The 14,566-nt window shown below is 53.8% G+C and overlaps 2 protein-coding genes across 4 annotated transcripts in view; one reads left to right on the forward strand and one right to left on the reverse strand.

The window, feature by feature from the left end:
• Window positions 1–14,566, forward strand: part of GABPB2 (GA binding protein transcription factor subunit beta 2) — a 244,521-nt gene that overhangs the window by 135,379 nt on the left and 94,576 nt on the right. The gene's annotated exons all lie outside the window — the stretch shown is intronic.
• CERS2 (ceramide synthase 2) lies at window positions 101–8,631 on the reverse strand. 2 transcript variants are annotated; one of them, XM_036342495.1, is made up of 11 exons: window positions 8,496–8,631; window positions 3,608–3,781; window positions 3,087–3,204; window positions 2,759–2,877; window positions 2,504–2,561; window positions 2,340–2,390; window positions 2,046–2,138; window positions 1,726–1,854; window positions 1,419–1,525; window positions 1,141–1,294; window positions 101–954 (listed from the first exon to the last, which is right to left on the reverse strand). In XM_036342495.1, exons 2-11 carry the CDS (start codon window positions 3,778–3,780, stop codon window positions 817–819), a joined length of 1,140 nt encoding a protein of 379 aa, XP_036198388.1. In that variant the 5' UTR covers window position 3,781; window positions 8,496–8,631; the 3' UTR covers window positions 101–816. The 2 variants fall into 2 exon arrangements, with proteins under 2 accessions (XP_036198388.1, XP_036198387.1); XM_036342494.1 differs by having other exon boundaries at window positions 101–957; window positions 8,496–8,626.

A 14,566-nucleotide genomic window follows, 5' to 3' on the forward strand; every position in this document is an offset into this window, starting at 1 on the left:
CATTAACAGTACATTTTGGTCTGAAGTGGTCCCATTGCTAAAATGCCAGGTGCTAGTTGTAATTCTGGCTTTAAAACCGAAACCCCAAATGTTTAATAAATTAAAAAAAAAAAAAAGAAAAAGAACTAGTTGCCATTCTACTCCAAACCAACTAGCCTAGGGGAAGAGGCCAGAGAAAGGAGGCAGTAAGATCTTGGACCTGTGACTACAGGGACAGCTGGCAGAGAAGTAACACAAAGACTGTCTGAGCAGTCCCCAGTATGGCCCCCACTTTTTGGCAGAGGTAGGGTAAGGGTCATGTGTACCCTCCTACACTTAGTTCATTTACATCTTCGGAAAGAAAAAGTTAAAGTCAGCTTTGGTTTCTGGTCCAAGTTAGGGAGCTTAGAAAGGTGAGCCTTGGTCCAGCTTTGGCAGAATGAGGCCCACAGGTGGGACAGTAAGGCACGACCCTGGCTCTGGAGGTCAGGGAGTCAAAGGCAAACAGGGCCAAATTCTGAAGGATAAGGAATGTGAGTTTGTGATCCCCACCCCCAGGGCTGAGGAAGGGTCTTGAAAGCAATAAAAAGGACAACTTGGAAGTAGACGTCCCCCTCTACCAAAGACTGTACCCAATCTCCCCAGGTAGAGACGTGGGGATAGGTTGGTTAGGATTTGGCTTAAAGGCAACTGGGTGACAAGCAGAGGGCGGGGGGCACAGAGAAGAACTCTCCTCTGGCTTTCTCCTTTCTCTCCAGAGCTTAAAGTGACCCTGTGAGGGGTGGGGATAGTTCCTTGGCTTTACACATTAATCTGAGGGGTAGCAGGGACAATGGTTCAGTCATTTTTACGATGGTTGTTGTTGAGGATGGGGTGGCCATTGGCTAGGGCCCGGCTCTTTGCTCCTCCCCCACCTGAAGCCTCCTCCCCCTCTGAGCTCTCTGTTTCTTCCCGGTCACTGCGTTCATCTTCTACCTGCTGTGGAAAGGGATAAGAAGGGTTACTTGATGTCCTCAAACCCCTAAATACTGCCTCTCTGTGCGGCTTGTTCCAACTATTCCCAGGGCCCCACATTTTAGAGGGTTGCTGGTATGGGAGGGGTTCGGGCAGTTTTTAGAGTTGAGGGTAGTAGGGCCTATAAAACGGGGAGAGGGCTTTCACCTTTCCAGTTATGAACTTGTGGGCCATTCGCAAAATGAGGTAGGCCCAGAAGATATGCAGCATCTGTAGCACTCCCATCATGGAATTGAAGAAGTAATAGCCAAAGAAGGCAGGATAGAGCTCCAGTGGGTACACCACAGTGCAATGCAGGATCCTGGCAACGGGAAGGGAGAGAATTGTAAACACAGAAAGGAAGAGGTGAAGATGGAGATAAACGGGAGGGCGGGGCAAGACTCCTGATTTCATGAGAACAGGAGTAGAGCCTGGCCTCTACTCACCAGAAGGGTAGGATGACCAGTCGGGTGATGATGAAGACGATGGCAAAGACGATGAAGATGTTGTTGCAGGTGTTTTTCCATCCGGCATAGTTAAACATCTTGGCTGACTGCACAGACAGCCCCATCCGTCATCACAGGCTCCTGACTCTCCCGTACACATTCACACATACACCCCAGTTACCACGCAGGCTCCGTGCCCCCACCTCCTTGGTCCCAGGAATGTCCCACAAACCCCAAAAGGAGATAGAGGGACAGGGGAACCTGCACCAGGGTCTCTGGGTTTGAAGAAATGCCCAGAAAGCCTGACCTCGAGCAGGTAGTCGGAAGAGTCGTGCAGAGCCATGATGAGAGTCCCCGCCCGGATGTAGTTGGCGAACCAGGAGAAGCTGATGAGGATGATGGTGGCCACGTGGTGGATGATCTGTTCCTTGAAGTCCTGCAGAAAAGGCGTAGGCTCCAGGGGACCTTTTTCTGTTCCCCGGCCCCCACTATGCCTTCTTCCTCCCCCTCACTTGTAGTTCCCCATATCCCACAGCTCCCTCCCGGGCACCCAGAAATCCTAGTCGAGGCTACTCATCACAGCTTCATGTTGGCTTCTAGGCTTAATGGCACAGCCCCTCGACCCACCTTTCGCTTGACGTCAGAGGCGATACTGAAGAGCAGGGACCAGTAGAAAGAAAGTTCAATCATGTAGTACCAATACTGGGAAGGGATGGTGCTCTGGGAGAGAGGAGAGAATGAGGGATTAGATAAGGGGCCCAAGTCACCTCTCTAACACCAGCCCTGCTAGCAGCTGAGATGAGTTTAGCACCATAACTCCAGTCCCTTCTGGCATGTGTTCTAGAGATCACATCCTAGTCCTGTGCTACACTGATTCTCCTCATCACCCCCATATAAGGAAGTCAGAACCCCATCTCATACCTGTATGGGATATCCCTCCCAAACTTTCTTCATGTCATAGAACCAGGGTTTCTGCAGAGAGATGATGACAGGTTAAAAGAGGAGGGACCCGAATTCTATGCCTCCCCACCCCCGCCACCTTGCCAAAGACCCTACTCCCCCACCTCCTAGTAATCCCCACTCACATCCACAATGACAGCCATGCCGGCAATAAAAGCAATCAGGTAAAAGGTGAATCTCCAGCTGGAAAAGGAAGCGGAAACAGCTAGGACAGTGGGGTGGGCGAAGGGCACAACCCTCCAAGTACCCCAGAGATCCTCAGGATGTCATGAAGAACCAAACTGACCTCACCTGAGCGACATCTCGCCCTGCACACAGCCACGGCCCACCCCTCCCAGCAAGATACATCAGACTTTCCTCTGCTCCTCCAACCTCCCCACCTGGCTTCTCGGAACTTCTTGAGGAGACTGGGCCGGTCCTGGTTGCGACGGCGGCGGAACCAGCGCTCCACCTGGCGGCCAGAGAGCCCACTCTGCCGGGACAACAGCTCTACCTCGGCCTGGGTGGAGGGAAGAAGCCCATCCATCACATTTCACTTCAGACCTCTCAGCAGTGCCCTCACCCCCATACCTCCTCCGAGGGTTAACCTTGTATTAAGTCTGTACCACTGCTTTCCCATCTCTCCACCCACCAGAAATGACATTCCACCCCACTCCGTTTCCCTCCCCACTAGAACTCAGGGACTCCTCAGGCCGGTCCGCAGCTCACCTGTTTGGGGTGCTTGCCGCCGGTCAGGTAGAAATGCTCCAAGGTGGGGTTGGGAGGTGCCCGCAGCCGCGTTTTCTCCTTGACATTCAGGAGGGCGGCCAGTGGTGTGGCCACATAACTGGGGGAGGGAAATGAGTGAGAAGCACCTCACTGTCTTGGTAGCCCCTAAGCTGGGAGGGGAAAGGACTGCAAGCTCAGACGACTTTATCCTGGGCCTCAGTTTCCTGGCAATCCCCACGCTGGCCTCCTTGGGCTGCTCACAGCTGACAAAGCTGCCTGTGTTCACAAGTGACCGGGCCGGGTGGAGGGTGAGAACAAATAGCCATTGACAGAAAGGGCCCGGGTGCTGAGCCCTCGGGAAGACAATGCTGCCTTCAGCGGGGGACACAGGGTAGGCAGGGACCTGGGTGGCCAGAACACCAGGGTCTAAGGCCAACGAAACAGCAAGAGACAAACTTGAAGTGCAAGCAACGGTGTGGCTGGCAGCCAGGGAAGGCACGGGGGTGGGCTGGTATGCTCACAGCTCAAAGAAGTATCGAACGATGAGGAAGAGCAAAGCCAGGGGTAGTGTGATATAGAGGTCTGAGGCTTTGGCGTAGACACGTCCATCTCGGTCTTCTAGATCAGCCCAGGTTAAGTTCACAGGCAGCCACAGCCGTTCCCACCAGAAGTAGTCATACAAGGTCTGGAGCATCCTGGGTGAGGAGGAGGGGAATATAAAGGGCATTAAAGGGGGCAGCGACGGGGGAGAAACAGATGACAGTTTTTATGGTTTAACAAAAGGAGCAGGGGGCAGAGACTCAAGCCCTGGGCCCAGGTCCTGGTCATGTGGCCTTGGACAGATCAGTTTCCTCATCTGTGATATGATAACTTTCCAGTTCTAACATTTACTATTTACAGCAACTGAAGGTAATGCCGACACCCCCGCCCCCAAGAAATCCTGATTCCCTAGAATAACGATGTCAGGTTTCCCGTCAGTTTGCTATCCCAGCATGGAGGACAGGCAGGGTCTGGTCCTAGGAGATATAGCCAACCAGCTGAGTCAAGTCAGGGCCTTCCCTTCCTTGACTCTCCAGCCACTACATCCAGTCCCGCCCCCCCCCCCACCCCCACCCCGTCTCCCCAAACAACAACTATACGCTTCCTTGCCGGGGAACTTCAAAAACAGATTTCAGGGCTGGAGCAAACCTTCTCTTCCCTTTCCCTACAACCCATAGTCCCTAGGGGAATTAAGAGGCCAGAATAAAGCAAAATTATGTGCCCAAATGGGCTGAGCACAAAGACAATCCATGGGCTACTGCACACAAGATCAACACCATGCCAAGCCTCCCAATTCCTACACATAAAGCAGAAGAATCCTATCAGCAGTGTCTTTTCAGAAACAAAGTAAAGGCAACGCTGCAGAGGCCAGAGAATCGAGACAGCAGACCCAGAGCTCTGGTGGAATGCGAAGCTATTGCTATTATTAAGGCGTACCTACGACATAACACACTAGCCTGCAGAGAACGGCCCGTCACAGCACCCCCAGTTCAGGAAAGAGCTGCTGCTTTCCCCGCCTCCCCCTTTCGGCCACTGAAAGAGAAAGGTCGCTGTGACGAGGAGGGGCAGGGACCCCCTGGACACGGTGAACGAGGAAGGGAATGGTCTGTGGCCCGGGAGGAGCCAGCAGTTGCTTGGAGCTGAGAGAAGCAGCAAGATGGAACTGCAGAGCCAGTGATGCTGGAACCAGTACACCTGCCTGGCAGTCTTGGGACTGAGCAGTGAACGCCGGGCAATACTTTCAGGACTCCCTGCCCCTCATCCCCCCGGGACGGGCTGGCCTTGGCACTAACAGCTGACACAGGAGGAAGGTGGTCGCGTGTCCCCGCCACCCACACTTGCACCAAGGAGGAAGGAAAGAGAGTGGAGAGATTGTTCTCCACTGTGAACTGGAGACCAGCGGGTGCCCCTGGCAGGAGACTGATCAGACAGGTCACAGCGGAGCGGAGCCGGGCTGGACCTCCCGCCGCTCCTCCGGCTGTTCCACCCCCACCCACCACAGAAGCACTTGCGAAATCCCTCTCAGCCTGTCACGGGTCGGTATTCCAGCTCAAGGACTTTACCCTCTTGTCCCCACTCCAGCTCACTCCCCTCTCAGATGAAATCAGAGGTCAGCACTGACAAAGGAGCTCCAGCTCCGCCTTCCCCCGATAGCACCCGTGGGTGCCTATGTTCGTACGTACTCACATGTACGTACACACACACACACACACACACACACACACATTCCAGGCCTCGGCTCACGAGGGCACAGCCCCTTCCTTCTCTACCTTCGTCAGAATAAATATTTAATTAAAGAGATGGAAGCCCTCAACCGAACAAAATTAAACATAATTATCCACAATGGAACGTTTCCCACACAACCGCGCGCACCCTCACACTTTTTTTTCCGAGGAAAAGTGGTAGAAAATAAGGTAGAGAAGGATCAAGACAATGCCAGGATGTGGCGGCACCCCTGGCTCCGCCCCCCCTTGCCCCCCTTTGCTCAGCCTGACTGGAGGTGAGGAAGGATGCCTGACCCAGCCCCTTGACTGATGTGTCTCTTGGAGTCCAACTTGTCCTCCAGTGAGATCGATAGCCCAGGGCAGAAACAGGCCTAAGTGTTGGGCCCCATCCCCACCCTGCTCAGTGGAAACCGGCAGGGACGTTTCTCTTGACAGGAACACGTTGAGGATTAAAGATTCAGAGGGGTCCTGCAGGGACGGGGGAGCCCCTCTCTCCGATTCCTGTGCCCCAGGAATGCCTGCTGCCAGTCTCATCCCTACAAAGAAAGTGAGGAGCTGGGGAGGTAGGCAAGGACTGTGTCAGACAGCGGTCAAGGACAACTGCCCGGACAGTGCAACTATCTCAACCCCAGGACCAAATATACCTCTCTCCTTCCAGCGCCCGCAGGAAGACGGTGTGAGCAGTGAGCAAGAAAGCATGATGTGTCAGGCCTTCAGAGATGCGGATTAATGGGGGCTCTCCCACACCCGGGTTCCAGGCTTTCTGTGACCACAGCCTTCCCTTGCTGCCTAGTCCTTCCATTAGCAGAGGAGCGCTATCCCATCCCCTCCTCCCCCCAACACACACACCTTGCCCAGCAGAGACACCAGACTCCGCAGGGTCTGGACTTCTAGCTCCACATGGGGATTGAGGGGGAGGGCAGACAGCAGGGGCTCCAGGCTGGCCTGGCTGACACATCCCCATGGAGCTAACAGGTCTCCTGACCCAGGTGGCAGCCCTGGAGGCTTCTTGGCACCAGCACACCAAGCCAAGCAAGGGATCCCATAAACAAAAGGCTGGGGCAAAAGACAGGGGGGTGTGTACTGAGGAGAGGGAGCCAACTTGCTTTTCCAGGCCCTCTTGGCCCTCAGGGCAGTTCCTTGATTTTCTGATAGAGAAAAATCACACCTACTGATATTCTTTCCACTCCCAGAATTCACTCACCCCACAGGCAGGAGGAGACAACAGGGGTGTATGTGTGTGTGCACGCGCGCAGGGGGGATGTCTGTCTGTCTCTGTCTCTCTCACACACACCTGCCACAGAGACACAGATGCCACTTTCTGAGGCACAGGCTGGAGAGGAGCCAGCAAAGCAGGGATTTCATGGGCATTGGGTTACCAGGAACTTGAGCTCGGCTCAGCCCAGTCCCCACCCTTCGCCCCAACTCTGACTGCCTCCTCCCAGACCTTCACAGATGGATGAAAAGGGGCAGAGGGTCCCCATGGGGGCTTGTACACCCCGCGTGCTGGGAGGGCAGAAGTGAGTCTGCGAGAAAGTAATCTCACAGGCCCAAGTGCAAACAGTCCCACCAGCTCTCAGAGCTCGGCGGAATAACTGAAGAAAACATAACCGGCTCAGCAAGGGAGAAGAGTGGCCAAGAGAGAGGGTCCTACAGTCTCCCCGCTTCCACGGGAGCTGAGGCACAGCGAGAAAGAAGTGGAAGAGGACCCGGGTGGTCTTCCTTGTTGAAAACCTTTCAGGTAGCGAACCAGAAGGCTGCAATGGGTGAAGAGGTGCCACAGCCCGGGGCTGCCGTACAGGCCCCCAAATCTAGCTTGTCTAGACTGTCCCACCAGAAGCCCCAACACACCCCACTACTGCATAAGGTTACAGCCCCAAGGGGCAGGGAGAGGCTGGCAGGTTGACGGGGCAGATAAGCAGCAGCGCTGAAGGGCAGCCAGCCTGAGGCCAGTGACCGGAGTTAAGCAGGCCTTTCCTCCCAGGGGGAAGGCTGGAGGAGGCCCCAGCGCGGGGAGTGGATGGCGGGGTACGAGGGAGACAAGAGCCTCTCTTTAGAACAGAGTCACCGTATGACCAGGGCCGGGCCCTGAAGGATGCCGCTGTAGACAAGTCCTCACCCCTAGGCGCCCCATCACCAGTGCAGTCAGCCACCCAAATTCAGGCCCCATCACCCGGCCTGTGGTGTGGGATGGCGACCCCTCCAACACAGATGTGGGGGGGCCATCCCGGATTTGATGCTCTGGGAAGAGGGGCTCCTCAGGATTCTCAGAGCCCCCCAGCCTGGGGCCTGGCAACTCAGGTGGCTGAGACCAGGTTTGGATGCCAGGAGCCTGGCGTGGGGTGAGAAAGACACCCCCAAACTCAGGCCAAAAGTTCGTGCCACACACCTGTAATTAACCTACTTGCCAGAGAACCTCGGGGCCAGCAATTAGCAAGATGTGGTCCAGAAAACCAGTTTCTCCAGCGGCTCCCCCTCCACCCCTGCCACACACACACACACCCCATAACGGTCTAGGAGCCGTGCCCTTGGGGGGCCGGGCGGACTCCCTGAGCCACTCCTTCCCGTTTCCCGTTAAGCACATGGGCGCTCCGACCGCCCTCCCGAGCGGCCACAGGGCGCCGGCCAGAAGGAAAAGCAGCGAGACCCTGCTCGCCCCTCCCACTGCCGCCGCGGGAGCCGTCCGGGCCGGGCCAGCGCGCGGGGCCCTGCCGGCGGGGGCTGTCGCGCCCAGGGTCCCCCGGCCTCGCTAACCCCCCACCCAGCGGCGCCGGGGTCTCGGGCCCCCCGCCAGCAGCGCCGCGCCCCGGAGTCCCACCTCCCGCCCCTACCTGTTGCCCCGGAGGCCTCCCCGCGCTCCGGCGGCGCGTCCCGGGACGCAGAGGCGCCCGGCCGCCTGCCCTCCGGCGGCGCTGGGGCCGCGCGCCCTCCCGGGCCCTCGCCATGAGCGCGCCCGGCGGAGGCCCCGCGCCCGCGCCGCCCCGCCCGGCGCCCCGGTCCCGCTCCCCCTCGGCCCCGCTCCGCCCAGCCGGGCCTCTCCGCGAGCTGCGTCGGGGCGGCCCCCGGTCCTGCCAACTTCTCCACGGCCGCGACCTCCCCACCCTGCGCGCGGCGCCCCGGGTCCCGGGCCGGGGTCCCCACTCACTCGGCGGCGCGGGGCTGGCGGGGCCGGGAGCCGCTGGCTGCTCCGTCGCTCCTCTCCGCGCTCCGGGCCCCTCCGGACTGGCTCGGCCCGTCCTCTCCTCCCCCTTCCGCCCGCCGCCAGCCCGCTCCCTCCCTCCTTCCTCCTCCTCCCGCCGCGCGCCGAGCCCAGCTGAGCAGAGGCCGAGCCCAACCCGGGAAGAAAGGCCGCGAGCCACCGCGGAGCCGGGAGACTGGGCGTGGGCCTGCGGCCGGGCCGGGCCGGGAAGGGAGAGGAGGCGGGCGCGGGCCGGGGCCTCGGCGGGGCGGGAGGGCGCGCCCAGCCCCCGCTGCGCCCGCCTCCGGCCTCGGGACCCCGGCCCCCGGGCCGCGCCCACGGGGATCGCCGCGCGGAGGCGGTGCGGGCTCTGCCAGCCTCGGCCTCTCAGTTAGGGGTGCGATGCAGCCCTCGGGGACCCCGGATCAGACCCCCGGGGACCCGGGGCGCGGAGGGCAGTACCCCTGCCCCACCCAACGCGCCTCCGATGCGCCCCGAGATCTCATCCTGGCAGCGCCCCCTCCCGGCGCATTGCCAACGCCCCACCTCCAGCCGCACGGGCAGCAGAGGGAGGAAGGAGTCCGGGCTCCCGCGGGCGCAGCCCCGGGGCGGCCGGGCCCCGTGCAGTGCGCCCAGGCCGAGCGCCCCTCCAGGGCCCACCGGGCAGCGGGCCCCGGTGACCCCACGGCCCTTCCGAGCGCCGAGCCCGCGACCCCGACCTAGGGCGTCCCCACCCGCACCGCCGCCATAAAACCCACGGCGTTTCCACCGAGAGCTGCACAGCCCACCCCGGGGCACACGTACCCTGCTGGCAGGCTCTGGAAGAGCCAACCCCCAACTTTTGTTTTGCAAAATGCATTCGAGTTTGCAATCGACATCACACTTACCCGTGTCCACATTCGCATTAAAAAAATGTTTCTCACTTCGTCCGGCAAAATCAGTATTTCAGGAAGATGCAACATGTTCATCCTGGAGAACTGGCCTTGACTCCTCGTGTGGGCAGCGTGTGACTCAGATGTGTTTGAGGGTTTGTTTAGGACAGTGGTTCTCAGCCTTCCTCATGCCGCGACCCTTTCATACAGTTCCTCATGTTGTGGTGACCCCCAACCATAACATTATTTTCGTTGCTACTTCATAACTGTAATTTTGCTACTGTTACGAATCGTCATGTAAATATCTGATATGCAGGATGTATTTTCATTGTTACAAATTGAACATAATTAAAGCATAGTGATTAATCACAAAAACAATATGTAATTATGTATGTGTTTTCCGATGGTCTTAGGCGACCCCTGTGAAAGGGTTGTTCAACCCACAAAGGGGTCGCGACCCACAGGTTGAGAACCGCTGGTTTAGAAAGCGCTACAACTTACTGCAGGGAGAGGTAACAGTTTTACCTGGATGAAATGTTGCCGGCTTCATATGGCCACAGTTAGAACCTCAGGGTAGCTTGCTGCACGGTTTATCTAGCCAAGTTCAGGTGCACAGGCAGTTCTTTCAGGAAGGAGTGTGACACCCTTCCCTCCCCCACACTCCCCACCCCCCACACACACTTATCCAGTTTGGGATCTTGGCCCTCACCAAAGTCTCCTCCTTCCGGAGAGGTACAGAGGCAGAAGCCAACTGATTTCTATTCTGTTTGTTCATTTGCTCTTTGCAGTGGGACCCCGGGCCCAGGCCCACCTCCCCCTGAACCAGCCCAGAGGATTCTACCTTTTTTAGCCTCAGACCAGCCAGTTCCCGCAACTCCTCCAGCCCTGTCTTCCTTTGCCCGGGGCTGAACAACTCCCTTATTAGCGAATCCTAAGTCTTAGGACCCCTTGGTAACTGCCCCTCCCTCCGCCTGCCAATTCCAAAGTTCCCTCTACCTTTCTTGAGGCCTCCCTGAGATTCCTCCTCTCCTACACAACCACACGCTTCAACCAGCTCCTGGCGAAGTGTTGGGAATCCCAACACCGAAATACATGATTGTTGTTAAAGAACAGAATTCAGCGGAGTAAATGTGACTGTTCATTCCTGTGGAGTAAGGTTCCAGTGTCTCCTCTTTGGGCCACAGCTAACCTTGGGTTCCTCTCCAACTCCTCCCCACACCTCTGTCCTACTTGGCTCCCCTCCTTTAGCTCCGGAACCCTTTTCTCAGGCAGTTTCTCTAGGTGCCAGGCTTTCCCAAGTTCCTCACCCAACTTTTCAAATGATCCCCCGACCCCACGCAGGACTGAAGACCAGTTAACCTTTTTTTTTTTTTTAAAGATCCCAGTGGGGAGGGGAAGTGTTGGGACAGAAGTTAGATTGCCAAGGCCTGACAAATAAAGATAAGAGGGCGTGCTGCCCCTCCCCCAGGAGACAAAGGAGAAAGTGGATGGAGAAGAGAAAACTTCAACTCAGTCAGCATAAGCACGTTGCCACCAGTTCGGTCCACACAATTGGGACACACACACACACACACACACACACACACACACACACACGCCTTGGCCGGACCAGGAGATTTTGACCACCGACCTCCTGACCCACCCGCACTGTCCCGAGCCCTCACAGCCACACCCACAATGCCCCAAGCTGCCTGCCTCGCCGTGACTCACTTCCTCTATAAGGGCTGCTGAGGTGTCCGGAGGCAGAGGACACCGCCAGGCACGCTGCCAGGCCTTCAGCCTGGGATTTAGGTAACCTGGGCAGGCTTCTCGGACGGGCAAAAACATGGACCCCCGTTGTGGAAAGTGGGTCTTCCCAGATAAGGCTAGCTGGTGCAACACAGAAACCTGTTTGAGCAAAAAGAGTAGAGCTTGGCTAACACCTGAGCAGAGGGATTCAGGCGCCAGGAGTCCGGGGGAGAAACATTTCCTTACAAGAGGAAAAGTTGCCAGCAGGAATGTCTGTGTTTTCTGAAATTATTCAATGCAAAGTATAGTCATGTGCCGCATAATGATGGCTCAGTCAACGAGGGACCACATATACAAAACTGTCCTATAGCATTATAACGGAGCTGAGAAATTCCTGTCACCCAGTGACTTCACAGCAGCCTTAACATCCCCATAGTGCAAATGTTGCAAAAATCGACAAGGCTGTGATTGAGGCGGCCAACAGCTTTAACCTGGGTGTAAAGGAGGAAGACCCTGGGGAGTTCCTATGGCGGTTTCTGAGGAACTGATTAATGAGAAGTTGTTGGGGCTGGAGCAGGAACACACAGCTGAAGAAGTAAAAGAAAAGGAAACTGCAGAAGAAGAAAAAGAACTCCCAAAATATTCAACCCAGGGTCTGGCAGGAGCTTCTGAAGACTTCAACAAGCTCCTGACAAAATTTTGAAAACGCCAACACCGAAATGCATTACCAGTGTACCGGTTAATAATTCAGATTTTATAATCAAAGAAAGCACGATAATTTCAAGAGAAACACAAAAGTGCTTTATTCAAAGTAATGTCCATCGCTAGCTACCCATTTCCCCCATCTTTCAGGTAATTTGTGGATACCGTCCCAATAGAACTTTTCTTGTTTTGCGGCAAACCATTCAGAGACCTAACTTTCCACTTCTTCGTACGTTTTGAAGTGCTGCTCAGAAAGTGCATGTGCCATCAATCAGAACAAGTGGTCATCTGAAGGAGCAAGGTCTGGGGAATACAGCGGGTGGGTTAATACTTCCCAGGCAAGATCTTTTAATGTGTCTTTAACTGGTTTGAAGTGTGTGATGGTGCGTCATCATGAAGCAGAATTACTTTGCTGTGTCTTCTGGCCCATTCTGGTCATTTCACGATCAAAGCGTGGTTCAAATTGATTATTTGTTGTCGGTAGCGATCAGTATTAACGGTTTCACCTGGTTTTAGAAGCTCATAATACACCACACCTTCCTGATCCCACCAAACGCAGAGCATTGTCTTCTTTCCAAAGCCATTTGGCCTTGCAGTCGATGTTGATGGTTGACCTGGATCAACCCATGATTTTGTGCGTTTGGGATTCTCAAAATAAATCCACTTTTCATTGCGAGTCACAATTCGATGCAAAAAAAGACTTTCTTTTGTGCTGTGGAAGCAACATTTTACTGATGACTTTTCGGTTTTCCATTTGTCTTTCGTTCAGTTGATGTGGCACCCATTTTCTTTCCTTTAAAATCTCTCCCATTGTAAACGATCAGAAATTGTTTGCTGAGCAACGTTTAATCTTTCTGCAAGTTGTTTTTGAGTTTGATACACATCGTCATCCAATAATGCTTGTAATTGTTGGTCTTCAAACTTTTTCGGTTGACCTGGACATTCTTTGTCTTTCACATTGAAATCATCACTTTTAAAGTGTTTAAAACAGCGTTCACAAGTATCTTAAGATGGAGCATGTTCACCATAAGCTTCCCAAAATATACGATAACTTTCAGCAGCACTTTTCTTCAAAATAAAGTAATGAATTAAAACTTCCCGCAAATGGTCTTTTTTTGGCACGAAATTCGACATTTTTAAGCATAAAAATATCTGATGTTAACACCTTCAGAAAATTTAACATATGAAGTTTTGAAGCTTGCTGTCAATACAACAAAATAGCATACATATCAAATCGCATATATATCAATATATGTGTAACTCCATCTAGTGAAAAAATTCCGCATTACTAACCGGTACAGAGAAATTCTGCATTATTAACCGGTTCTGGTGGGACAAGATGTGGAAGGGGAGACAATAATATATTAATGACCCTGACCTGTGTAAGCCAAGGCTAATGTACGTGTTTGTGTCTTAGGTTTTAACAAAAAACATATTTTCTACAAATTAAAATTAAAAAATTTAAATAGCAAAATGTTTCTAGAATAAGGATATAAAGAAAAAATATTTTTGGTCCTGGCTGGGTGACTCAGTTGGTTGGAGTGTTGTCCTGTACACCGAAAAGGTTGTGGGTTGGGTTCCCAGTCAGGGCACATAGCCAGGTTGTGGGTTCAATCCCTGGTCGGGGCCCGTACAGGAGGCAGTAGATGTTTCCCTCTCACATGGACGTTTCTATCTCTCTCTCCCTTCTTCTCGCTCTAAAATCAGTAAACATATCCTTGGGTGAGGATTAAATATGTGTACACTTAATATACATACTAGTATTATAGCTATAAAATGTGTGTTTTAAGCTAAGTGTTATTACAAGAGTCAAAAAGTTTTTAAAAAAAGTTTATAAAGTAAAAAACAGTAAGCTAAGGTTAATTTATTATTGAAGAAAGAAAAACAATAAATAATTTCAGTGTAGCTTAAGTGTACAGTGTTTATAAAGTCAGCAGTGGAGTACAATGACGTCCCAGGCCTTCACATTCACTCACCACTTACCCAGAGCAACTTCCAGTCCTGCAGGCTCCATTCATGGTAAGTGCCCTACCCAGGTGCACAGTTTTTATTTTTATTTTTATTTTTTAAATATATTTTATTGATTTTTTACAGAGAGGAAGGGAGGGGGATAGAGAGCTAGAAACATCAATGAGAGAGAAGCATCGATCAGCTGCCTCCTGCACACCCCCTACTGGGGATGTGCCTGCAACCAAGGCACATGCCCTTGACTGGAATCGAATCTGGGACCCTTCAGTCCCCAGGCCGACGCTCTATCCAGTGAGCCAAACCAGCTAGGGCCACAGTTTTTATTTTTATACCACGTTTCTTACTGCACCTTTTCTATGTTTAGATACACAAATACTATTGTGTAACAATTGCCTACAGTATTCAGAAGTGTAACATGGTGTACAGACTTGTAGTGTAGAAGCCATAGGCTGTACCACGTAGTCTAGATGTGCAAAGGGCTATCTCATCCAGGCTTGTGCAAGTACCCTCTGTGATATTCCCACAAGGACAATCGCCTGACCGTACATTTCTCAGAACTTATCCCCTTGGCTAAGTGAAGCGACACGTGACTGTATTTGTAGGAAAGCAAGATGGAGTTAACAGCTGAAGAGGGATTTCTGAGTCAGCAGCCGAGGCCGTCTATATTACTGCTTGTCCTCCTGTGTTCCACTAAGAGGGACCCGCATCAGCCATGCCTTGCTCTGAGGGATGAAGAAAACACTGGGGGGAAATTAGGAGACCTGGATT

This window comes from Myotis myotis, unplaced genomic scaffold, assembly GCF_014108235.1.
Source record: "Myotis myotis isolate mMyoMyo1 unplaced genomic scaffold, mMyoMyo1.p scaffold_m19_p_18, whole genome shotgun sequence".
In the NCBI taxonomy this organism is placed as follows: Eukaryota; Metazoa; Chordata; class Mammalia; order Chiroptera; family Vespertilionidae; genus Myotis; species Myotis myotis.

Bases quoted from the DNA above. Each gene is read 5' to 3' on its own strand.
- CERS2 (XM_036342494.1), bottom strand. From the start codon at position 3,780: ATGCTCCAGACCTTGTATGACTACTTCTGGTGGGAACGGCTGTGGCTG. The intron at 2,391-2,503 runs GTGAGTGGGGAT...ATCTCTCTGCAG, and splicing joins GCATGGCTGTCATTGTGGAT to AAACCCTGGTTCTATGACAT. The intron at 1,855-2,045 runs GTGGGTCGAGGG...CCTTTTCTGCAG, and splicing joins CCTCTGACGTCAAGCGAAAG to GACTTCAAGGAACAGATCAT.